At 40.9% G+C, this 26,430-nt stretch overlaps 1 protein-coding gene across 3 annotated transcripts in view; it reads left to right on the plus strand.

Moving 5' to 3' along the window:
* DOCK2 (dedicator of cytokinesis 2) overlaps positions 1-26,430 on the plus strand; it is a 558,619-nt gene that overhangs the window by 132,045 nt on the left and 400,144 nt on the right. For all 3 annotated transcript variants that reach the window (XM_010592406.3, XM_064279098.1, XM_023551366.2), the window contains 2 exons: positions 18,825-18,895; positions 21,447-21,553. In XM_010592406.3, the coding sequence (XP_010590708.1) occupies positions 18,825-18,895; positions 21,447-21,553 (178 nt within the window). The remainder of the gene's footprint in view (positions 1-18,824; positions 18,896-21,446; positions 21,554-26,430) is intronic.

Genomic DNA, 26,430 nt, shown 5'->3' on the forward strand with positions numbered 1-26,430 from the left:
AGAATTCATCCTGTTATAACCAGCAGCATTAGCATCCCTTGGGAATTTGTTAGAAATGCAAATTCTCAACCAGAATTTGAACTTGGACGAACCTATTTGAAGCCCTGGCCCTATGTTTGAGAAAGTTTAGTGGCAGAGAGGCTGAATGAAGAGGCTGTTTAGGGAGAATTCATAACTTTAATGGAATTTAAAGTGTTCAAAGGGGCTGGCTGATGGTGCTGTTCATAAAAAAAACCCTAACACATTTATCTAAATCAATGAGTTAATGCCGATTGCTTCATATATATATCAACTTTATCCTTTTAGTGGCTAATTTAAGTATCTGTGATTATGCCTGGGATTGCCCAGCCTTTGGTGAGAATTAGTGAAGTACTAGTGTTCAGCTAAGGTCCCTAGGTGGTGCAAACAGCACCATGAAAGAAAGGTCTGGTGGTCTGCTTTGTTAAAGATTACAGCCAAGAAAACTTTATGGAGCAGTTCTACTCTGTAACACTTGGAGTTGCTATGAGTCTAAATCTACTGAATGACAATGTTTTTTTAGAGTTCAGTTAGCATGGAGGTAGGGGTGGCACAGAGGGAGTTTTTGCAGTTGATGCAGTGGGTCCCAAACTTTGCTGCCCATTCGAATCCCTTTGGTGATCTTTAATAAACTCTGATGCCTGGTTACCACCACCAAAAAAAAAAAAAAACAAAAAAACAGTTGCTGTTGAGTCGGTTCCAACTCATAGTGACCCTATGGGACAGAGTAGTGCTGGCCCATACGGTTTCCAAGGAGTGACTAGTGGATTCGAACTGCTGAGCTTCTGGTTAGCAATGGAACTCTTAACCATTGTGCCACCAGGGCTCCACCACTACTACCAGACATTCTAATTTAATTGGTATGGGGTATGGCCTGGGCATCAGGATTTTAAAAAACTCCCTAGGTGAGTCTAATGTTCAGCAAAGTTTGGGAACCACTCTACTAAGGGCTTCCTTTAACAAATAATGGGAACCCCTGTGTCGTGTGTGTGCGTGTGTGTGTAGAGGGGGACTTTGTCTTGTTTATCACTGTATCCTCAGCACCTAGAATAGTCCTAATACATACTATGTTCCGTAAATATCTGCTGAATGAATGTATGAATGAATGAATGAATGAACAATTCTAGGGCTCTAAGGGATAGGTGTTGAGAGCTCTATATTATACATGAGGTAACTAAAGCTCAAGGTTTTTATAGGTTCCTCAAGACTCCATTAATAGTAAGAGGAAGGGGTGGGATTTCAATCTGTTCCTGCCTGTCTCTAAAGGCCATGCTCTCAACCACTACGTTATACTGCTCATGTAGCACTTACACTGTGCAGCTGCTAAGCTGGGGATATGGATGTCTTTTCCAGGATTAGTTGGGGCTGCAGTCTTATGGTATTCACCTTCCCTTCCGTCTTTCTGGCTTTTAAAAAATCTTCCCCCTCCTCCTAAAACCCTCATCATTTTATAGCAGCATGAGTAACAGGAGCAGGAGATGGTATGAAGACATGGAGGCGAGCTTGTCACTCATCTGAATTATATTGGATTCAGCTTAGCACCCGGTGAGATGCTAGGTACTGTTAGGATATTTAATGACAAGTGGAGGATGGCCAGTTGCCATGAGAGAGGCTATAGGGTCGAGTCAGGTCCAGGATAGGCTCCAAGCAAGCTGGAGTGTGAGGGAGCAGAAATGATGAACAAAAGAGGAAGCCAGTTGGTGCCAGGAGAAAAGAGCGGGTGCCCTGAAGGAGGCAGAGGCGCCATGGAGAGAGACCCCGTGGCCTTGAGAGATGGAAAGAATAATTTCTGATAGAGCTACTCTTCCTAATTTCAGCATCTGTTTCCTGTGATGACTTACTTATGTGTAATTGAGGTCAGGAATGAAGGGATGAAGGGAGAAAGAAGGTAGAGAAAGAAAGGAAGCAGGGACAGAAAGACGAGCCAGGGAGCTCTTAGGGTACTGATGGGACCTAGGTTTTCTAGAATGTTCTTTATCAGCTGAATGACCTTAAGCTGGTTATGTAACTTGTCAGTTTCTCAGTTTCCTCATCTACAAAACTTCAGTGTTTGGGTGAGGATCAAATAAATGTTGTTTCCAAAAGAGCACATTATAAAATGCGATGCAAATGGAGAGAATGAATATGATTATTATGGATTTGGCATAAATCTTTTTATCCAGGTTCTTATTGTCTGGACAGCTGTGGTAGAAGTGCCTCCTTTTTCCTGTGATGTGATCCAGATTAAGATGATTTTCTCCTCAGAGATCTCCACCTCAGAGCAGAGGAAAGGGGCTTCCTCTCTTTTTTAATTTGCTCTAAGGGCTAAATTTAGCTTCAGGGATTTACATAAACCAATGATGCTTTCACCTATTTCTATGGTGTTGAAAAGTTATCAAAGAAGAATATGAAGTCCTTTTCAAATGGAGAGCAGTACCCTTTGAAGGGAATTTAATGCTGTCTTAAGGTGTGTGAGGACGGGGCTGGTAAGGGGAGAGGGATTAAGGTCATGTGATGTTAGCAAACCCCCACACAGGAATCTTCTACAGACTGTGACAGTGGATACAGGAGAAAGATCTATGGCTTTTAAGACAGAAAGACTAGGGTAGGAAATTGGGTGTCAACATTTGGGCTTGTGGCCTTGGGCAGATTGTTTCAGTTTTCCAGGCCTCAGTTCATCCTTCTATAAAAAGGGAACCATAATGGGTAATAACAGGGTTATTGATTGAATTAAATAAAGTAATGTATGTAATGTATATAGAGCCTGTTACACAGTTTAGTTTAAGTAATCTTTATTCATTTATACTGGTCCCTCTTTTCCATCATTATAAAAAAGAACCTTTGATATTTTACTTACACCAGATCCGGAAGGGGATATTGTTGTTCCTAACCTTGTCACATAGGTCGAGTAGTAGCACTTCACCTAGATCAAGAAGCACAGATACATATTTTAAGAATTAACTGTATGAAAAAAAAAAAAAAGGTGGTAAAGTTTCACCTAGTGTACCAACTCAGGTCAAACAGTACAAGGTGACTTGAGTACTGATTTCTGAATCTGCATGGGAAAGATGCTGTAATCTATTAGTGATATCTGCCACAGATTTGGAAAGGAACACAGAGCATGAATGCCAGTGATTGACAATTCTTGGTGCAAACTTTATGCTTCTAGCTGAGTAGCAGTTTATGGCAGAAACCCTCATGCATGCCTGCTTTAGTTTGGAGTAGAGAAGAACTGGTTCAAATCTCACCTTTGTCCAATGTGTGTTCTGGGACCACAAGCAAGTGATTTTTTTTTATTCCAAGGGCTCATTTAGAAACTTTCATCAATTTCTCTCTGTAGTTTTCCTTATTATTCAGAGTTGGCATGAACAGCAGCTCACGTGAAACCGTGAAGAGTTTAAAGCCAGCTCAAAGATGGCAGAATTAGCAATATAATCACCTTCCATATACTGAGTACCTACCATGTGCCAGGGATAAACCTGAGCTCTTTACATGCAGTGCCTTTCATCTTGCCACAAATCTGCAAGGATTTACTCTCTTCAGTGTCCACAGGAGGGTCATAAAGTAAGTAACTCATCCCACATTATACTGATTCATAGTGGTAGAGCTAGAGTTTGAACACAGTCAGGTGTCTTGACTCCAAGGTCAATGTTCTTCTTTATGCCACAAAGAAAGTGTTAGGCCAGGAGTTTCTGTGTATTTTTAATATTTGGCTACATGCTTGAAGACCCCTGTGGCAAGTTGAGAAGGTTAACACCAGATAATTGTGAATTGGATGTACCTCAAGTGTGACTAAATGGCACATGGTAACCTTAGACCCATCTGACCAAGTTCCTTTAGGTCTGTGATTCTTTGTAATGCATCAATTTGATGATGCAAATACAGTGGCATTCAATGGATAGCTTTTATTGGATGACATGCTGTGTTGGCCGTTATGAATGCCACCCATGCTAATGAACCCACTGGAGTGTCCAAGAGGGCAAGGGGCTCCACCTTTTATATTCTTAATGCATAGGGCAGTGGCTTCCTGCAGTAGCAGGAGCTCAAAGATCTGTTGGCTAAAGTTTATTAGTGGTTACCAGGGACAGGAGAGAGGGGGAACAGGGGAGCCATTGTTTAGGAAGCATTGAGTTTCTGTTTATGGTGATGGAAAATTTGGCAGTGATTTTTGGTGATGGTTGCACAACATGATTAATGTAATTGGTGTCACTAAATTGTACATTTGAAAAACATTGAATTGGCAAATATTTTGTTTTATACACACACATATATATACTTTTTTCCCAACAACAACAAAAAGTTAAAAAAAAAAAAACCTATTGGCCGAATGAATGAAAGAACAAGTATTGACTACCATTTTTATTTTGAGCTTTTTTGTTGTTGTTTTGTTTTTAGCATTTACTATGTATCAAGTGGAAACCCTGGTGGCATAATGGCTAAGTGCTACGGCTACTAATCAAAGGGTCGGCAGTTTGAATCCGCCAGGCGCTCCTCGGAAACTCTATGGGGCAGCTCTACTCTGTCCTATAGGGTTGCTATGAGTCAGAATCAACTTGACAGCACTGGGTTTTATGTATCAAGCATTGAGCCCAGGTGGCATAGTCGTTAAAATGCTAGGCTGCTAACCAAATGGTCAGCAGTTCATACCCACCAGCTGCTTAATAAAGAAGGATGTGGCAACCTGCTTCCATAAAGGTTTACAGCCTTGGAAACTCTCTGAGGCAGTTCTGCTCTGTCCTATAGGGCCGCTATGAGTCAGAATTGACTTGATGGCAGTGGGGTAAGCACTGAGCTAAAAACTTTACATTTATTGTTAGCTCATTTCTTTATAACAACCCTACCAGGCAAATACTTTTCTTATTTTACTTTACAGATGAGGAAATGAAGGCTTACAGAAGTTAATTAACTTAACCACAGCTGAAATGTGGCAGAACTGGGATTTCAGTCCAGGCTGTGTGAGTCCAGAGTTTGATTTCCTAAACACTGCAAACAATAGTATAGTTTTATTAAAAATCCAGGCCTCCTGGCCAAATGTTAGGAGGTTAAGAGCTAAACAATAAGCCAGGAACTCAGGACAGGCACAGCTTCTTCGCCTAGGCATAGGCATAAAGGGCCCACGGACTTTGAATGCCTTTCATCCCTGCATAGACCTGTGTGAGCCCATTTCAACAGCATAGACCCTCATTAGGACAATATAACAGGGTATATTTCTGAAGCCTAACTTCACTGTATCAGCTATATGGTGGAGTGGCAGGTTTGTGACATTTCACACCGCTCTGTCCATTAAGCACAGTACTCACCTACCCACATCAGAGGCCTCAGGACTGGTGGTTCCACCCATACCACCTAGCTACCCACGACAAGGGTCCAAGAAGCAGTGGTGCCTTCCAGTCCTTACAGCCAACAGCACTGGGTGCCCATAGTCTTCTGCCCAACCCACTCACCTACGTACTCTAGGGAACAAGGACATACTTTCCTCCCAGACACTCAGGCTTGGCTGTCAGCTCCCTGTCTTGCTCAGTGTGTGATCCCCTACTGCAGCCAGATACCTGTGACTACACCAATCACCCCTGCTCAGCTAGGACTGTAGGTGAGAGCGTGCACACTTGGTGACTGACAACCTGGACAACTGAGCTGAATCCATACAAGAAAAGAAAATGGATTCCTGGGCTTATATACCTACTAAGAGATCTAACCAGCTGGTGACAGGATGTTAGAGCTTCAGTGGCACCAATAATCAAAATAGCTCACATGAGCAGCCTATTTGGTCCTGTCAAAACAAAACAAGAAGCTAGGACACAGTAAATAAGCATGAAATAAATATAATAACTTATTGATGGCTCAGAGAAAACAGTCAATATCAAATCACATAAAGGAGCAGACCATGATGGCTTCAGCAAGCTCCCAAAGCAAAGAATCAAGAAATCTTCTGGATGAAGGGAATTTCCTAGAATTACTGAAGGTAGAATACAAAAGATTAATATACAAAACTCTTCAAGAGATCAGTAAGGAGATCTGGCAAAACGCAGAACAAGCCAAGGAACACACAGATGAAGCAACAGAGGAACTTAAGAAGATTATAGAAGAGCATAATGACAAATTTAACAGCCTGCAAGAATCTATAGAGAGACAGCAAACAGAAATCCAGAAGATTAACAATAAAATTTCAGAATTAGACAACTCAATATAAAGTCATAGGAACAGAATTGAGGCAATGGAAGTCACCATTAGTAAGACTGAAGATAAAGCACTTGACACCAAATTATTTCAGGAAAAATCAGATAAAAGAATTAAAAATGAAGAAACCCTAAGAATTATGTGGGACTCTATCAAGAGGAAAAACCTATGAGTGATCAGAGTACCAGAAAATACAGAGAGAATTGTTGAAGATTTGTTGGCAGAAAAATTCCTTGATATCGTGAAAGATGAGAAGATATCTATCTAAGATGCTCATCGAACCCCACACAAGGTAGATTCCAAAAGAAAGTCACGAAGACACATTATAATCAAATTTGCCAAAACCAAAAATAAAGAGAGAATTTTAAGAGTGGCTAGGGATAAACAAAAAGTCATCTACCAAGGAGGGTCAATAAGACTAAGCTCGGACTACTCAGCAGAAACCATGCAGGCAAGAAGGCAATGGGATGACATATATAAAACCTTGAAGGAGAAAAATTGCCAGCCAAGAATTGTATATCCAGCAAAACAGTCTCTCAAATATGATGGCAAAATTAGGACATTTCTAGATAAATGGAAGTTTAGAGAATTTGCAAAAACCAAACCAAAATTACAAGAAATACTAAAGGGAGTCTTCCGGTTAGAAAATCAATAACATCATATAACAACCCAAGATTAGAACACAGAACAGAGCAACCAGATATCAGCCCAGATAGAGAAGTCACAAAAATAAATTAGAGCTAAAGTGCTTAAAATAGGGAAAAAGAGATGTCATTATGTAAAGATGACAACATTGAAACAAAAAAAAGGGACTAAAAAATGTAGTCATAAGTCTTTCATATGGAGAGGAAGTCAAGGTGATAGTAAAAAAAAAAAAAGATTGGTTTAAACTTAGAAAAATAGGGGTAAATATTAAGGAAACTAACAGTCCTACACATCAAAAAAAAAAAAAAAAAAAAAGGAAAACATACAGACTCAGAAAATACAGAATCAACAACAATGAAAAAGAAAACACATAAAGACAAAACGACGCAGCACAGAAAATTAAGTGGAACAAAGTAACTGTCAACAACACACCCAAAAAAAGACATCAGACTAAACTCATAAAAAAAAAAAAGCTATCCATAATTACGCTGAATGTCAATGGACTAAATGCACCAATAAAGAGACAGTGGCAGAGTGGATAAAAAAACATGATCCGTCTCTATGCTGCCTACAAGAGACACACTTTAAAGACACAAACAAACTAAAACTCAAGGGACAGAAAAAATATATCAAGCAAACAACAATCAAAAAAGAGCAGGAGTAATGGCAATGTTAATTTCTGAAAAAATAGGCTTTAAAGTAAAATCCACCACGGAGGATAAGGAAGGCCACTATATAATGATTAAAGGGTTAATGCACTAGGCATAACCACAGTGAAAAAACACACTCAAAGACAGGGCTCCAAAATACATAAAACAAACTCTAACAGCATGGAAAAGAAAGATAGACAGCTCCACAATAGTAGCAAAAGACTTCAACACACCACTTTGGGGGAAGGACAGTACATCCAGGAAGAAGCTCAGTAAAGTCATGGAAGATCTAAGTGCTATAGTCAACCAACTTGACCTCATAGACATAATCAGAACACTCCACCCAAGAGCAGTCAAGTATACTTTCTTTTCCAATGCACACAGAACATTCTCCAGAATAGACCACATATTAGGGCATAAAGGAAACCCTGGCAGAGTAGTGGTTAAGAGCTACAGCTGCTAACCAAAAGGTAGGCAGTTCGAATCCACCAGGTGCTCCTTGGAAACTCTGTGGGATGATTCTACTCTCTGTCCTATAGGGTTGCTATGAATCAGGATCAACTTGACGGCAACGGATTTGGGTTTTTTTTTTTTGGTTTTAGGTCATAAAGCAAGCCTTAACAGAATCTAAAACATAGAAATACTACAAAGCATCTTTTCTGACCATAAAGCCATAAAAGTAGAAATCAATAACAGAAAAATCAAGGAAAAAAAATTTGCTAAACACGTGGAAACTGAACAACACCTTACTCAAAAACTGTTGGGTTACAGAAGAAATTAAGGACAGAATGAAGAAATTCACAGAATCAAATGTGAATGAAAACCCATCCTGCCAGAACCTTTGGGACACAACAAAAGCAGTGCTCAGAGGTCAATTTATATCAATAAATGCACACACCGAAAAAGAAGAAAGGGCAAAAATCAAAACATGAACCCTACAACTTGAATAAATAGAAAGAGAGCAGCAAAAGAAGCCCTCAGGTACCAGAAGAAAGCAAATAATAAAAATTAGAGCAGAATTAAATGAAGTAGAGAATAGAAAAACAATCGAAAGAATTAACAAGACCAAAAGCTGGGCCTTTGAAAAGATCAGCAAAATTGATAAACCACTGGCCAAACTGACTAAAGAAAAACAAGAGAGGAAGCAAATAACCAAATAAGAAATGAGACAGACGATATCACAACATACCCAACTGAAATTAAAAGAATGATAACAGAATACTACGAAAAATTATACTCTAACAAATTTGAAAACCTAGAGGAAATGGACAAATTTCTAGAAACACACTACCTACCTAAACTAACACAAGCTAAGGTAGAACAACTAAATAAGCCTGTAACAAAAGAAGAGATTGAAAAGGTCATTAAAAAACTCCCAACAACAAATAAAAGCCCTGGCCCTGATGGCTTCACTGGAGACTTCTACCAAACTTTCAGAGAAGAGTTAACACCACTACTACTAAAGGTATTTCAGAGCATAGAAAAGGATGGAATACTCCCAAACTCACTCTATGAAACCAGCATAACCCTGATACCAAAGCCAGGTAAAGACACCACAAAAAAGAGAAAATTACAGACAAATACCCCTCATGAACATAGACGCAAAAATCCTCAACAAAATTCGAGCCAATAGAATTCAACAACATACCAAAAAAAATAATTCATGATGACCAAGTGGGATTCATACCAGGTATGCAGGGATGGTTCAACATTAGAAAAACAATCAATGTAATCCGTCGCATAAATAAAACAAAAGACAAGAGCCACATGATGTTATCAATTGATGCAGAAAAGGTATTTGCAAAGTCCAACACCCATTCATGATAAAAACTCTCAGCAAAATGGTAATAAATGGGAAATTCCTCAACATAATAAAGGGCATTTATACAAAGCCAACAGCCAACAGCATCCTAAATGGAGAGAGCCTGAAAACATTCCCATTGAGATTGGGAACCAGACAAGGATGCCCTTTATCACCACTCTTATTCAGCATTGTGCTGGAGGTCCTAGCCAGGGCAACAAGGTAAGAAAAAGAAATAAAGTGTTTCCAAATTGGCATCTCTATTTGCAGATGATATGATCTCATACATAGAAAGCCCCAAAGAATCCACAAGAAAAGTGCTGGAAATAATAAAAGATTTCAGCAAAGTAATAGAATACAAGATTAACATACAAAAGTCAGTTGGATTCCTCTACACCAACAAAGAGAATGTTGAAGAGGAAATCACCAAATCAGTACCATTTACAATAGTCCTCAAGAAGATAAAATACTTAGGAATAAATCTAACTAGAGATATAGAAGACCTATACAAAGAAAACTACGAGACACTACTGCAAGTAACCAAAACAGAACTACATAAGTGGAAAAACATACCTTGCTCATGAATAGGAAGACTAAACATTGTGAAAATGTCTTTTCTACCTAAAGCCATCTACAGATACCATGCAAGCCCCATCCAAATTCCAATGACATTTTTTTAATGAGATGGAGAAAAATCACCAACTTCATATGGAAAGGGAAGAGGCTCCAGATAAGTAAAGCATTACTGAAAAAGAAAAATAAAGTGGGAGGCCTCCAACTACCTTATTTTAGAACCTATTATACTGCCACAGTAGTCAAAACAGCCTAGTACTGGTACAACAACAGATGCATGGACCAATGGAATAGAATTGAGAATTCAGATGTAAATTCATCCACCTATGAGCAGCTAATATTCAACAAAGGCCCAGATCCATTAATTGGGGAAAAGACAGTCTCTTTAACAAATGGTGCTGACATAACTGGATATCCATCTGCAAAAAAATGAAACGAGACCCATACTTCACACCATGCACAAAAACTAACTCAAAATGAATCAAAGACCTAAATATAAAACCTAAAATGATAAAGATCATGGAAGAAAAATAAGGACAATGCTAGGAGCCTTAATACATGGCATAAATAGAATACAAAACATTACTAATAATGCACAAACACCAGAAGAGAAACTAGATAACTGGGACCTCCTGAAAATCAAATACCTATGCTCATCCAAAGACTTCACCAAAAGAGTAAAAAGAGAACCTACAGACTGGGAAAAAAATTTTGGCAATGACAAATCCAATCAGCATCTAATCTCTAAAATCTACATGATACTGCAAAACCTCAATAACAAAAAGACAAATAACCCAACTAAAAAATGGGCAAAGGATATGAACAGGCACTTCACCAAAGAAGGCATTCAGGTGGCTAACAGATACATGAGGAAATGCTCATGATCATTAGCCATTAGAGAAATGCAAATCAAAACTACAATGAGATACCATCTCATCCCAACAAGGCAAACATTAATCCAAAAAAACACAAAATAATAAATGTTGGAGAGGTTATGGAGAGACTGGAACATTTATACACTGCTGGTGGGACTGTATAATGGTACAACTACTTTGAAATCAATTTGACACTTCCTTAAAAAGCTAGGCATAGAAGTACCGTAGGATCCAGCAATCCCACTTCTTGGAGTATATCCTAGAGAAATAAGAGCCTTCACACAAATAGGTATCTGCATGTCCATATTCATTGCAACACTTTTCAGAATAGCAAAAAGATGGAAACAACCCAGGTGCCCATTAAGAGATGAATGGATACACAACTTATGGTGTTTTCATATAATGAAATACTACACAACGATAAAGAGCAATGATGAATCCATGAAATATCTCATAACATGGTGAATCTGAAAGGCATTATGCTGAGTGAAATTAGTCAGTTGCGAAAGGACAAATATTTTATGGGACCACTATTATAAGAACTCAAGAAAAGGTGTAAACACAGAAGAAAACATTCTTTGATAGTTACCAGGGTAGGGAGGGAGTGAGAGGGTATTCACTAACCAGATAGTGGACAAGAATTATCTTAGGTGAAGGGAAGGACAACACACAATACAGGGGAAGTCATCACAACTGGACTAAACCTAAAGCTGTTTCCTGAATACAACCAAACACTTCGGGGGACAGAGTAGCAGGGACAGAGGTCTGGCGACCATGGTTTCAGGAGACATCTAGGTCAATTGGCATAACAAAGTTTATTAAGAAAATGTTCTACATCCCACTTTGGTGAGTGGCGTCTGGGGTCTTAAAAGCTAGCAAGCGGCCATCTAAGATGCATCAACTGGTCCCAACCTACCTAGAGCAAAGGAGAATGAAGAACACCAAAGACATAAGGTAAAGATGAGCCCAAGAGACAGAAAGGACCACATAAACCAGAGATTCCATCAGCCTGAGACCAGAAGAACTAGATCGTGTGTGGCTACCACCAATGACCACCCTGATAGGAAACACAACAGAGAGTCCCTGATGGAGTAGGAGAAAAGTGGGCTGACAACCTCAATTTCTAGTAAAAAGACCAGACTTAATGGTCTGACTGAGACTGGAGGGATCCCGGAAGACATGGCCCCCGGACTCTCTGTTAGCTCAAAACTAAAACCATTCCCAAAGCCAACTCTTCAGACAAAGATTAGACTGGACTGTAAGACATTAAATGATACTTGTAAGGAGTTTGCTTCTTAGCTCAAGTAGATACATGAGACTAAATGGGCAGCTCCTGTCTGGATGTGAGATGAGAATGCAGAAAGGGACAGGAGCTGGCTGAATGGACATGGGAAATACAGGGTAGAAAGGAGGAGTGTGCTGTCACATTATAGGGAGAGCAACTAGGGTCACATGACAATGCGTATATAAATTTTTGTATGAGAAACTTAAAAAAAAGAAAAAAGAGCTAAACACTAGTAAACAACAGTGAAGATGGACAGATGTTGGGGCCATAGTCATGAAGGCTAGCTGATTCAGGTTGCCTCTTTTCTTTCCTCTTTTTTCATTGTTAATGGTGTAGAATGTTCAAGTAGTCCATACTTAAGAAGTGGCCTAGAGGCAGTCTACTGGACCCTAGAGTAGGGGAAATGAGACACAGTATTTAACAATAGGAGCTGGAGTTTCTCCACGAACCTTTACATGATTCTTTATTTTGCCCCCTTCTCAACCATATACCCCATTGTTCAGGGGTAACACTTGAGAATGGTGAGTGCAGTGGCAGATAGGAGGACATTTTTTCCCAGTGAAGTTGTTGTAGTAATACTGAGAGCTAACACTGATCATTTGATCTTCAGATCAACCCCTTATGGTAGGTAACTTTATTACCTTCCTTCCACTGATGGGGAAACTGAGGCACAGAGAGTTAACTTTCCCAACATCACACTGGTAAAAGTGAGCTGCTGGAGTTGAACTCAGGCGATCTTTCTCTACAGCCTGCCATTTGAAACACTAAGCTTTACTTACTCTTGCTGAGCCTTGGGTGCTAACAGAAAGAGGGGTAGGGAAAGAGAGAGAGAAAGAGTAAGCAACTGCCTGGAAATAGCCAGGAGCCAAGTCCCCTTTGAGTTTGAAGGAGTGCACCTGTTTGGTTTTTATTTTTGTTATTTCATTTTGGTAGCATTTGCTGTGTTTTAGCAGTCTAGGATTATCATTTGTGGTCAAGTTCATCTGGATAGTAATCAGCTCAAGTATCCTCTGTTGACCTCTCTCGCTACCAGTGAGATCATTATTGCTTAGTTTGTGTCTGACTCTCTTCTGGAAGGCTGTACCTGCCCTTTGGCAGTTGATGATTAATCGAAGAAATTCACTTGATGCCACATGAGGAACAAATTACACAGCTGGCAAACGTTTTCCTGATGAGTCCCCTTTATATGTGGTGAGGAGGATCCTTAACTTAAGGGACAATAGGAAAACTGTATTTTCTTTTTGGAAACTATCCTCAGAAGGGAAGACTCTTTGTCTACTTCCCCCACTGAATCAACCTTCTCTCTCCTATCAAAACCTCCTCACTTGCCAAGATGGAATGCCTTCTGCAAAGCATGATGGGAAGTAGTATAGCATACTAGATAAGAGCCATTTGGATAGTTAGGCTCACAGCTTTGCTATGGTACTTTTTTGCTATGTGGTTTCTGGCGAGTTGTTTTACCTCTCTGCGCCATAGTTTCCTCACTGGTAAATGAGATGACTGTATCTACTCACGGAAACCCTGGTGGTGTAGTGGTTAAGAGCTATGGCTGCTAACCAAAAGGTTGGCAGTTTAGATCCATCAGGTGCTTCTTGGAAACCATATGGGACAGTTCTATGCTGTGCTACAGGGTCACTGTGAGTTGGAATCGTCTCAACGGCAACAGGTTTATATCTACTCATAGAATAGTAGTTATTTTTGTTGCTGTTGGTTGCTGTCAAGTTGATTCCAACTCATGACAACCCCATGTGTGCAGAGCAGAACTGCCCCATAGGGTTTTCAAGACTGTGACCTTTCAAAAGCATATCTACAGGCCTGTCTTCTGAGTTGCCTCTGGGTGGGTTTGAAGAATTAACCTTTTGCTAGTAGTCAAGTGTTTAACCATTTGCGCCACCCAGGGACTCTTCATAGAATAGTTGTAGGAACTAAATGAGGTCATTCATGTGGGCACGTACAAAATTTCCAATAATGGTTAATATTTTAAAATTTTATGATTAGTAGTCATCTTATTAGATAGCTGTGTTTTTTTAAAATATTATATGTAGTATAGAAATAAATACTATGGAATGAATATTGTGTTACCTGTAATAGAAGTAATAATGACAGTAACAATAATTACAACAGCAAAACAAAGCAGTTCCCAGAAGGCTACCAGGTCTTGAAAACCGAGCTGTTTCTAGTTTCCAGACCTTAGAAACACGCAAAAAATGTTGGCCTCCCATGGGTCTGATGCTTGAGCTGCGCTGTCTTCTGGGAGCGCTTGGTTGTAGCAACTGATGAACTTGCCCACTATCACACCAGTCAGGTTTGTCAAGGCCATGCATGGGGAAGCCAGGAGCCCTGTGGCCATTACTGACTGTGACAACAGACTTGGTAAACTTTGTGAGTCAGAAAGTTGGAAGAGAGAAGAGAACCGCAGACGCCTCTCTTCTGTGAGAGCGCCTGGGCAAGATGAAGGTTTAATACTCTCCTGTTGAGTTGATAACACCCTTCGCACCTCAGGGTGTCAGTTACGCAGTTTGCTGTTCTTTATTGACAGCTTGCAGGTGGGAAGGTGGGAAGATTAGCTTCTTATGAGACAGCCTGTCTCGCTGCCCAGTCCACCTCTTCCTCACTAACAGCTGAAATGTTTGTGTAAGGCTCTAGGTAGACTCCTGGTGACTAATATTCTCTAGTATCACTCCAACGCCCTGGAATGATCGGCAGCTCTTGTAAGCGAGCAGCCCGCTGTAGACACTAAAATCTTGGCTTGTTGAGGACTTTGTTTCTGTTTTTATCCTCTCACTTTGGTTTTAATTACAATAAATACAAATCGTACTTTGTCCAAGCACCCTGGAATGGGGCTGGTGCTTGAGAGAGGAGATAGGAAACATTTGGCCAATATACCTTTGAGGGACTACTGCATACTGGGCATCATAATTGGAACATGTCATGTTTTATTTCACTTCATTCTCCTTGCCCCACATAGAGATGCTGAGGCTCAGGGGTGAAGAAACGGGCCCAGGCTCACGCAGTACTAGCGGGAGAGCTAGGGTTCATGCCCAGCTCCCTGCGGACCCAGAACTCTATGTTCTTTGGCCTAAGAGTGAATGAAGAAACAGGTTACTACCAGTGCTTGGGTCAGTCTTTTTCAGGATATGTGTGTCAGCGTATAATGTCTCTCTAGAATTTAGAGGTTGTAAACTGGCAGTACTCTTTAGACAGAATGTGGGTTCCACACACCCCATCACTTCTGACTGACCTCTGCTCATTCCCATGTCGCTCCTTCCAGTGGCTCACCCAACCCTACGGGCATCTGATTTTGTTAGATCTGTTTGGTGTTTCATGATAAAAATGGTCCTTGACTGTCTTAGTCATCTAGTGCTACTAAGTGGGTGGCTTTAACAAAGAGAAGTTTATTCTCTCACAGTCCAGTAGGCTAGAAGTCCAAATTTGGGGCGCTGGCTCCCGGGGAAGGCTTTTCCTCTGTTGACTCTGGAGGAAGGTCCTTGTCATCTGTCTTCCCTTGGTCTGGGAGCATCTTAGCATAGGAACCTCAGGTACAAAGGACGTACTCTGCTCCCGGCTTTGCTTCTTTGGTGGTATGAGTTCCCTCTGTCTCTCTGCTCTCTTCTCTCTTTTATAGCTCAAAAGAGATTGGCTTAAGGTACTGTCTAGTCTTGTAGATCTCATCAGTATAACTGCCACTAATCCATCTCATTACTTCATTGTGATAGGATTTACAACACACAGGGAAATCACATCAGATGGCAAAATGGTAGGCAAGCTTACAATACTGGGAATCATGGCCTAGCCAAGTTGACAGATATTTCGGAGGGGCACAATTCAATCCATGACATTGACTGACTAGGTTGGAATGCACTGTGTACTGTAATTGCCTGGAGGAGCATCGTAATGTATCCACCGTATTAACATTCTGAGTGGTTCTGCAGTTAAAAATCCTTCACTGGTTTATCTTTGCTTAAGCCAGAGTTCCCTCAAATTGTTTGACTATGAAACCCTTTTCCCTCCACAGAACATTTAACACCATCTGATCGAAGAAAAGTAACCAATAGAGGGTAGTTTTGGAACACGGGCTTCAGAATCTTTTTTCCTCTCATCATCTAGATTTGGAGAAATAAAGACTGAGTTTCTAGACAAAAAAAAAAAAAAAATTCCAACAGATCTAAACAAAAAGACACAAATTTGACACCATACAGATTAAAATCTTTTATGCAATGAAAGATATTGAACAAAGCTAAAAACAAACAATAGTCAAACAAGAAGACAAGCAGGAGAAAATTTTTGCAAAAGGGTTAGTATTAATGGTATATAAAGAATTCTACAAACCAATAAAAAAAAAAACTCACAAAAGAAAAATAAACAAAGGATAAGAGCAAGCAACTTAGTGAATACAGATGTTTAATAAATATGGAAAAGATGCTCTACTGTGCTAGAAACCAGAGCATTGCAAGTTACAGTTGCAGACTCTGCATCACATTGATACAAATTAAAAAGGATTGTATATCAAGTGTTAGAAAGGGGGAAGTGGATAGTCTCAGAGTTGTTGGTAACAGGAAATTGGTTAGCCCTTCTTCCTGAGGGCATGTGACATTATCTCCTTAAATTTATGTGTCTATAAATTTATATGTATATAAACAGGTATCTGTAAATTTTGATGCACTGTTCTGTCTTTAAGCAGTCCATCCTACAGGGATTCTTACAGGTACACAAACATATATGTTAAATATTGTACTACCATATGTTTTGTAATACAGAAAAACTGAAAACAGCATGGGGACCATCACTAAGGAAGGGATGAAAGATGGTTCGGGCTTCCCAACTGACATTGCTGTGTAGTGGTTAGAAAGGAAGGGCGTGTGCTGTATGAAGTGATAATTTGCAATCCCAATAGTATATGGTTAACTGAAAAAAGCAAGTTGCAGAAAATACCTAAGATGTATATGCACACACACACACACATCAAGTAAATGCATGGTAAGAAGTGTGGAAGGAAGGAAACTCACCACAGTGTTAACAGTGTTCCCCACTGGGGAACACAGATTGGGCCTGACATGGGGATGTGGAATTTCAGGGACATGTTAAGCCTAATACCCTATCTTATGTGATTTTTGGAAACCCTGGTGGTGTAGTGGTTAAGTGCTACGGCTGCTAACCAAAGGGTCGGAAGTTCGAATCTGCCAGGCGCTCCTTAGGAAGTCTATGGGGCAGTTCTGCTCTGTCCTGTAGGGTCTCTATGAGTCGGAATTGACTCAATGGCACTGGGTGTTTATGTGATTTTTTTACATCAGGCATATATCACTGACTATTAAAATTTTTTTCAATCATACACAGTAAGAAAAAAAAAAAGAATTAAGAATGAAGCCATAAAGAGAAAGTTGCTATTTGACTAAAGGTAGCTGTGTTGCTTAAGGGTTACATGGACTGACTCTAAAAGCAAATTGCCTGAATTTGAACCCTGACACTCCCACTAGCTAACTTTGTGACCTTGGGCCAGTGACTTAATCTCCATGTGCCTGAGGTACCTTATCCATGAAAATAGTGTTTCCATTGTAGGGTTGTAATAAAGTTTAGCAAGATAATCTATGAATGGTGTTCACCACAGTATCTACCACATCATAAGCTCTCAGATAACAGTCATAATCATTATTTATGTTAAGTAAGAAGCTCAGTTTAAGAAGCTCAGTTGCTAAGCTCAGTTGCTAATAGCTAAGAGTGTGATCTTTAAGAAAATGATTTTCATTATTTCTAATTTTGTCTGAATGTTAAAGAGTGATACAAGTTGATTGTAGAACACCTAGAATATACAGAAAAATAGAAGGAAAATAAAAAAAATATACACTTCCACTAGATTCCTAAACATTATTCTCCAGCCATGTGACTTAACAACGCCTTCTGCTGGAATCGTTGTCTGCCCTGCTGCTTAGCAGAGGTGCTGTCATGCAGAGGATGGGAGTGTCTCAGACCTCTGGATCCATCAGGTAATCTGTATAAAAGAGGGAAGAAAATAATCCACCCAGCTAGTGGAGCAAAGCGTTCCACTATTGTTCACAAAGGGACAGGGAAAAAAATATCAATAACTCAGTCTAAGCCATCCTTGCTCCCAGCAAAACAATGCAAGCATACCGTCTTCCTATGTAATTTCCAAGAGTCATCGAGTTGACTCCGACTCATGGTGACACTGTGTGTGTCAGGATAGAACTGGGTTCCATAGGGTTTTCTGTGGCTGACTTTTTGGAAGTAGATCACCAGGCCTTTCTTCTGAGGTGCCTCTGAGTAAGCTTGAACCTGCAACCTCTTGGTGAGCAGTCCAGAGCATTAACCCTTTGTACCACCCAGGGACTCCTCCTATAATAATAAAAAGTACCATTATCGTGCACCCCAAATATGCCCTGCACTCTGCTGGATGACTTAAACGTGTTTTGTTTCTTATCCTTGCAATCCTGCAAAATAGGTATTGCTTTCCCTATTTTACCGATAAGGAAATTGAGACATCAGAGAGTTTAAGTCTAAAGCCACATGGGTATTTATGTGTAGAAATGGGATTTGACTGCAGGCCTGTATAACTTCAAGGCCTGAGGTCTTTCTGTCGTACATTCCTGCCTCCTTGAAGACAGAAGCTTGTGGTTTCACGTTTGTAACAAAGAAGTGTGTGCTTATGTTTCAGTCTATATAGGGTTCTGAATCGTTGTAGCTGTGCCCAGGATGCAGGGTGATTTTCCTACGTTTCCATGTTTTGTATCCTGCTGCAGAATTTCCCTCTCGCCAACCAGAGTTGTTGGATGTGTGCATTGCTCATGTTTATTTCACTTCCCTCCCAGGTGGCAGCTTTGAAATACATTCCATCTGTCCTCCATGATGTGGAAACGGTCTTTGATGCAAAGTTGCTCAGGTGAGAGCTTTTGATGTACTTTTCCGATTGCTGTTGGCAAGCCAGGGCTTCAGAGGGAGAGGTAGATTCTTGTGGGGAATTCCAGATGGGCGCTCAGCACAAGGAGGGGGAGAGCAAGTGGTAGGAGCTGCATACAGGCCTCTATGGAGGCATGCTTGCATTTTGAATTTGTTGTGCCAGCCTTTGGTGAACACTGAACATGAAATAAGCATCCCTCTTTGGTGCCCACAGAGAATAGAGTATGTAAGTAGGTTGAAAAAGCTCACGTTTGGAGTAACTGTCTCTGTTTCAACTGGTTTGAAGGTTATTTTGAATTCCAGTCTTTGTCCTGTAAACTCCTAGGATTGCAAATAAAGAACAATCTAAAGATACTTAAAGGGGCTGATGAAGGTGGACTCCCTTCTGGTTTCTCCTTCTAACCCTATTCCCCTCATAAGATGAACACGTGGTTTTAATCGTGGTTACGCTTTAAAATAAAGCTATCAGAGCCAGATATACCCTCTTCTTAAATTTACTTATGTTCCCAGATAACATATAGAAAAATTTTTTGACTTTTTTATATTGAAATATTTTTAGATTTAGAGAAGAGTTGCAAAGGCAGTGTGTAGAGAATTCCCATATACCCTTCACCCAGCTTCCACTAATGTTAACATTTTACATAACCATGGTACATTGATCAAAACTAAGAAATTAACATTGGTACATTTCTATGAGCTAAACTCCAGACTTTTAATTAGGATTTCACCAGTCTTCCTATTTCACCTACTTCTCACTTATCAACTACCTCGTTATCTGAAGTTTCACATTTATGACAATAGTAAAAAATGTACTATCTGTTTTCCATGTTAAAATGTGCGTCTGGCAGTAACGGACCCTGAGGTGTGAGGAGAGAGTAATGCTGGCTGTGATGGTTAATGTTATGTGTCGATTGGCTAGATCATGATTCTCAGTGGTTTAGGAGTGATGTAGTGATGTAATTTGGTAGTTATATAATGATGTAGTCAGGAATCATAAGATTAAGGTGATTTCATTTGTTTCAGATTATCTCCTGTGCCCTGAGTGTGGTAGGCTAAAGTAAACCCTCAAACACAGTCTTGGTTAGGCCTAGGCTACCATAATTTTCACGTAATGCCAATTTTTTGCATAACGACCTGGTCTTTGGAACATAACCTTGTTGATAAGTGAGGATAGGGTGTAATGTCATTTTTCATGTCACGTGGAAGATTTTTGCTAGCTTTGTCATCCTTCTAGTCTCAAGCTAAGCGTTATCTCCTCAGAGATGCTACCTGTGAATACCAAAAACCAAACCCGTTGCCATCAAGTCGATTCCAACTCATAACGACCCTACAAGACAGAGTAGAACTGCCGCATAGAGTTTCCAAGGAGTGCCTGGTGGATTAGAACTGCCGACCTTTATGGTTAGCAGGTGCAGCACTTAACCACTTCACCACCAGGGTTTCCACCAGTGAATATCGTGTATAAATTAAATTCCTTCCCTCAGCCCTGAACCATTAGTCGGTGATACAACTTCCTGTTTATTTCCTTCTTTGCATGCAGCACATTGTATTAATTTGTTTTTTGCCTGTGAGCTTCCATTAGAGTGTAAGTTGGGATAAGTGTAACTAGGGACAAGTCTATTCTTATTGTGCCCCATTGCTCCCTGCAATTGTCTGCATTTATTAAGTAGGTGCTTAATACATTTACATACTTGAAAGAGTGAATGAATACAGTGAGTTTATTTTAGGAAGTTGACAGGGACTATAATTTTGTTTCAGAAGTATTTTTATTTTTACTCTATTTGGAAAGAGCTATCCCTTTTTTGATGCCCCAGACTGGTTCTAACCTACGGCATATATCTATCCATCTCTCTATCCATCTATCCAGCCACCCTCCCAACCACCCACCTACTGCCCACTGACCCACCTACCTACCCACCTAAGAGCTGTAACTGGACTGGACTGCCTGACAAGTTTCTACCTTACACAGGTTCTGGCTTTTGCAGGTTTTGCTATGTATATCTATTCACTATATACAATTAAATAAACACCTTCTTTAAATTTGAAGACCTATTATAAGGCATTAGTAAATCAACTGGTTTGGTAATGAAGTTAGAGACCTGGTTTCAAACCTTTGTTTCTGTGACTTGGGACAGGGGTGTAACCTTGGGAAAAGTATTAATCTTTCTAAACTTGAGTTTTCCACTTGTGAAGTTGGGGTAATTTTTTTATCTACCTCATAGAGTTGTGAGGTTCAATGAATGTACATTGTAAAGCTTGTGCCTGGCACATAGTAAGCCCTCAGGGTTATTGGTATTATTTTTACATCTTTTTGAATGCTAGTGATGTTCTACACCATCACCAGTTTCACGTGATTAGTGCGTATGTGTATCAGGGCTTACTGTGCACCTGACGCTCTACTAGAGATTGGAGGTGCAAGGGGAGCAAGAGTGATGTAGGTTCTGCCTCCACGCAGCTTCAGTCCAGGGGTGGGCTGCAGGTGTGATGATGTAGGAGACCTTCATCTAACTTGCTGCTGTTTTTCCTCCCCTCAGCCAACTCCTGTATGAGTTCTACACCTGCATCCCACCTGAGAAACTCCAGAAGCAGAAAGTACATTCCATGAATGAGATAGTCCGCAGCAACCTCTTTAAAAAGCAAGGTGAGGGCAAAGTCCTCCCAGGGTGAGAAGTGCTGTGAACCACACATGGTTTTTGGGGATGAATGGCTGGACGCAGCAACCTGTCAGGTGATGCACACATCTCTTCTCTGACTCACTTGGTCCTCATAAGCACAAAAAAGAGAAATAGCTGACGACTTGGATATCAATCGTTTATTTCTCCTGAGAAAATAATTAGTGGCAAGTTTGGAGTCATCTACTTTAAGTCATTCTAGTGTAAGGATTTTGTTTGTTTTTTCCCTCCCGTGTGGTTTATGCTTGCTGTTCTCAACTTGAGGGAAAGTGGGTGGAGTTTCTTTTGGTAGAAAGGAGGAACCTTTAATGCAAAAGTTTTCAAAATTTAGAGTGTAGAAGAATAAACTAGGGGCAGTGGTGGTTTAGTGGTTGAATTCTCACCGTCTATGCAGGAGACCCAGGTGGGTTCAATTCCCAGCCAGTGCACCTCAAGTGCAGCCAGCCACCACCTGTCTGACAGTGGAGGTTTGTGTGTTGCTGTGATGCCGAACAGGTTTCAGCGGAGCTTCCAGACTAAGACAGACTAGGAAGAAAGGGCTGGCAATCTCCTTCCAAAAATCAGCCAGTGAAAACCCTGTGGATCACAATGGCCTAATCTTTTCGTGCATGGGGTCACCATGAGTCAGAAGTCAACTCAACAGCCACTAACAACAACAATAACAAGAATAAACTGGCAAGCTTGTTAAAATTCAGATTCCTGGGACCATCCCAGAGATTCTGATTTAGTAGGAATTTGCATTTTTTAGAATTGTAAATTTTTTTTTTTAATAAGCAAAGTGTTTAAATGAATCGTAAAGCAAAAGTATGAAAAGTGTCCCTGCAAACCCTGTATGTAGCCACCCCAATCCTTTGTCAGAGGCAACCAAAGATTATAGTTTCTTGTGGTTGCTTCCAGAAATATTCCATGTATAAGCAATCAGATGCATATATATGTTTTCCCTGGTCTTTTTTATATTTTTATTACTCAAGTGGTAGCGTATCATACAACTGCTCTGTACTTAGCCTTTCTTCACTTAATGGTATTTCCTTGGGATCAGGGAATAGCAGTGGATTTGGGCAGAAGTTGTATTCAGAACTTCTGCTTACTCTAAACTGATCTCTGCTAATGACTGGGTCCTCTGACCTTCATCTACTGGCAAGAGACTTGGGGTTCTCTGTTTCTGAGGTCAGTGAGCTAGATGTCCGCAACTCCTCCAGATATGACCAGACAAGATTTGTGTTTTGTTGTCAGTTGCCATGACTGACACTCCCACTCATGGCGACCCATGTATATATAATAGGAGGAAACATTGCCCAATCCTGTGATGTCTTCACGATTGTTGGTCTGTTTGAGTTCATTGTTTCGGCCATATGTCAATCCATCTCATTGAGGGTTTCCCTCATTCTTGCTAATCTCCCACTTTACCAGACATGATATCCTTCTCTGGCCGTTGGTTCCTCCTGATGACATGCCCAGAGTAAGTGAGTTGAAGCCATGAACAAAATTCTGTGATCTGTAGTTTTTACTGGCTAATTTTGCAGAGCAGGTCACCAGACCTTTCTTCCTAGTCTGTGTTTGTCTGGAAGCTCTGCTGAAACCTGTCCACCATGAGCACCCTGCTGGTATTTGAAATACTGGTGGTACAGCATCCAGCATTATAGCAAAATGCAAGCCACCACAGTATGACAAACTGACAGATGGGTGGTGGAGACAGCGTTTAGAAGTCAATATTCATCCCACATCTCGACTGCAACAGCACTCTGGTTCCCGACTTCACTCCTATCCACAAAAGTAAAAAAAAAAAAGACTTTTGGGGGTCAGCAAAAGTTCTCTGTACCCTATAATCAACCCTTTCCAATTTTAAACTCCTCTCTGTCCACACTGGTGTCAGTGATAAAATGAGGAGCAGACTGCTGGAAAGAAGATCAGCCATCACCCAACTGGAATTTATTCACAGAGTGAAGCCTGAATGTTCATGCAAATTGCCTGGTAACTACAGAAATATTCAGGAACCACTTCACTGTAAAGGTGATTTTTTCCAAATGCCTGGTGAACATGGTGCATCCAAAATTGCCGTCTGAATCCTATCCCTCGAGTTAAGGGTAGGAGGAGGGCATGGGAAAGAAAAATGTGCCTCTGGTGATTTCGATATTCATGTCCATAGTTTCCTGACCATTTATACAGATGTGTGACAGCAGATTATTTCAATGCATACATGTTTTATTTGTGTGAGATGGTTTGTGCGAGGTAAATGGAGGCTAATCCTGGTAAACCGTGGTTGCATTTCTTGTATGACTGTGCTTTTTTAAAGTGAGACGCTCGACTTTCTGCATCAGAATGAATTGCCCTCATTCTGAAAGCTTTGAAATATTCCTGCCCTTGCCTGCTGTGATGGTCCCTCCCTGGATTTCAGGGGGTGTCATTATAGAGACAAATTGAGTCCCGTCCTAGGAACGTGACAAGGACGACTCTCGCTGCGTATGGCACTGCACTGGCTGCAGAGAGCGGGACCACTTGGCTCTCCTTCATTGTTTGGGCTGCCATCATCATCAGGGATCCCGGCTGAGCGCTGAGGCCAGATGGAATGCTAGCACAGTCCTGAAATGGGCATGTGGTGGCAACTGTAGCCATGTGGATGGCAGAGTGATTCCTGCACTGGGGCCACATCTCCTGGGCTGGATGGTGGTCCCCGAGGGTTAGCACAGTCACAGGCAGGTTGGGCAGTTGCTGCTTACCAGTCCTGCCAGGCATCCGAGTTTCAGATTTAATAAAAACCCTCTGATTAATATTAATTGACAGAAGACCAGCCCCCACATTGTATACAATTACAAAAGAAATGCAAAATTCTTACCTTTAAATACATATAGAGACTAGAATGAGGCAAACCAAGTGCTCTATAGGGACCCGCTTTAAAGAGAATGCAATGTATAGTCCACCTGTTCTTGCTACATAGGTGAAAGCAATATGATCCTATACACATCTTAAAGCTAACTCCTTCCCTGCTATTTATTAATATTTTGCTAAGTGGACCCTTTTACCAAAATGAACCCAAAGGCAAACTTCAGCTCATCCTTCGTAATTCCCCAAGTTCCAGATGAACGAAAGCTTTATTCATGTATGCTCGTTAGGTGTCCATTGCTCTTGAGTAAGTGTCTCTCTGTACACCCTGAAATAAGGTAAGTTTTATTTCTCTGGCCAAGTTTGAACTATAATGAAATTCCTCCTGTTATTCTCCCCGTGAAGTGTCCTGAGCCTCGGGGACGTGATTTGCTTTGAGCCTACACTCATTTAACTGCCAGATGTGCAAATTGCCTGGAGTATTGTTGATGACATTAGCTTGTACTCACGGCCTTGAACATTTGTACTGACATCAAGCAGAGGGGCCAGAAGGCTTTTAAGCACTTTCTGAAATTTTGGCAGACTACCATTGGCTTATCTTCAGGAGCATCTGATGGAGAAGGGGATGGTTTACTGGTTAAGAGCACTGGTTCTTGGGCTGCACCAGACCTGGGTTTGAGTGCTTGTTCAACCCCTTACCAACTGTGTGGCTATGGGCAATTTACTTATGCTATCTGAACCTCAGTTAGCTCATCTGTAAAATGGGATAATAATAATAGTGTCTGCTTAGAAGGTTGCTGTGTGGCTCAGTGAGACTGATAACGTGTTTCAAGTGTTTTGCACATCGTCGAGCAGGACGTAATGCAGCATCATGTCCTGGAGTCCCTGGGTGATATAAAAAGCTCATATGCTGTGCTGCTAACTGAAATGTTGCAGGTTCAAGTCCACTGACAGGTACCTGGGAAGAAAGGTCTGGCCTTCCACTTCTGAAAAATTAGCCATTAACAACACTGTGGAACACAGTTCTACTGGGGTCACCATGAGTGGGAAGGACTAGATGACAACTGATAAGAACAAAATATCCGCTTATTATTTGTGTTGTGGCTGTTATTGCTGCTGCCCCCTGCAGTTTTCCAAGTTCTATTCTGATCTTCAGATTCCTTGCCATAAGGGAGTCAGTCCCTTCATGTTTGAAAGTTGTACGTAACCCTAAGGCAAGCCTCCTTGCTTCCTTGGAAGCTGCACAGTTTTTCCTCAGGGCCTGAGAAATGTTGGACTTAATAACTAAAAAGGCCTTGGTCTGCATATGCTTCTCATTCTGGCTTGAATGGATTTTTCCCCTTTTATTTCATTTCCCTAGAGTATTTTAGCAAAGGGCCTATGTTATACATGCCTAGAGGAGAAAGTACAGCTAAGAGTAAAATGTTCATGGTTTCTCACTTCATTGTTCACCTTGCTACAGACCTCAACAACATAGTTTTGGACTCTTGACAACCATCTTCTATGACAATTTGCCCCTTGGGGCTGTTTTCACACACACACATACATAATACACAGACTTTTTTTCTTTTTCCTTTCATGGAGGCAATTAGGCTCCATTAGCCTCAATTCTTACTTGCCATGTGACCTTGAGTAAGTTACTTAATCCTTGTAAGTCTCAATTTCCTCATCTGTAGAATGAGGATAACCACAGAACAGGTCTCACTGGTTTGCTGTGAAGACTCAGTGGCATGGTGTGGCTTGTAGTCAGGGATCTGAGGGACTAAGGAGTCGCCATCAGCCAAGTTTCCACATGAAATGGCTTGCCGCTCTGTGAATGACTTCAGGGTGCAGTGAGAGGAAGGCTCGGAAATCTGTGGAGACTAACTTGCCCTCTCCTCCAACCCAAGCCCAGACCTGCGTGGTGGTGATGATGGGAGAAAGGATGGATAGATATGCCCTGAGCCTTCTCTGAGGGGAGTCTGCAAGGAAACCAAACCTTCTGCGCCTTTGGAACAGATTTGTCCCTGTGAGAACTAATCTCTAA

The sequence above is a fragment of the Loxodonta africana genome, chromosome 2 (genome assembly GCF_030014295.1).
Source record: "Loxodonta africana isolate mLoxAfr1 chromosome 2, mLoxAfr1.hap2, whole genome shotgun sequence".
Taxonomy (NCBI): Eukaryota; Metazoa; Chordata; class Mammalia; order Proboscidea; family Elephantidae; genus Loxodonta; species Loxodonta africana.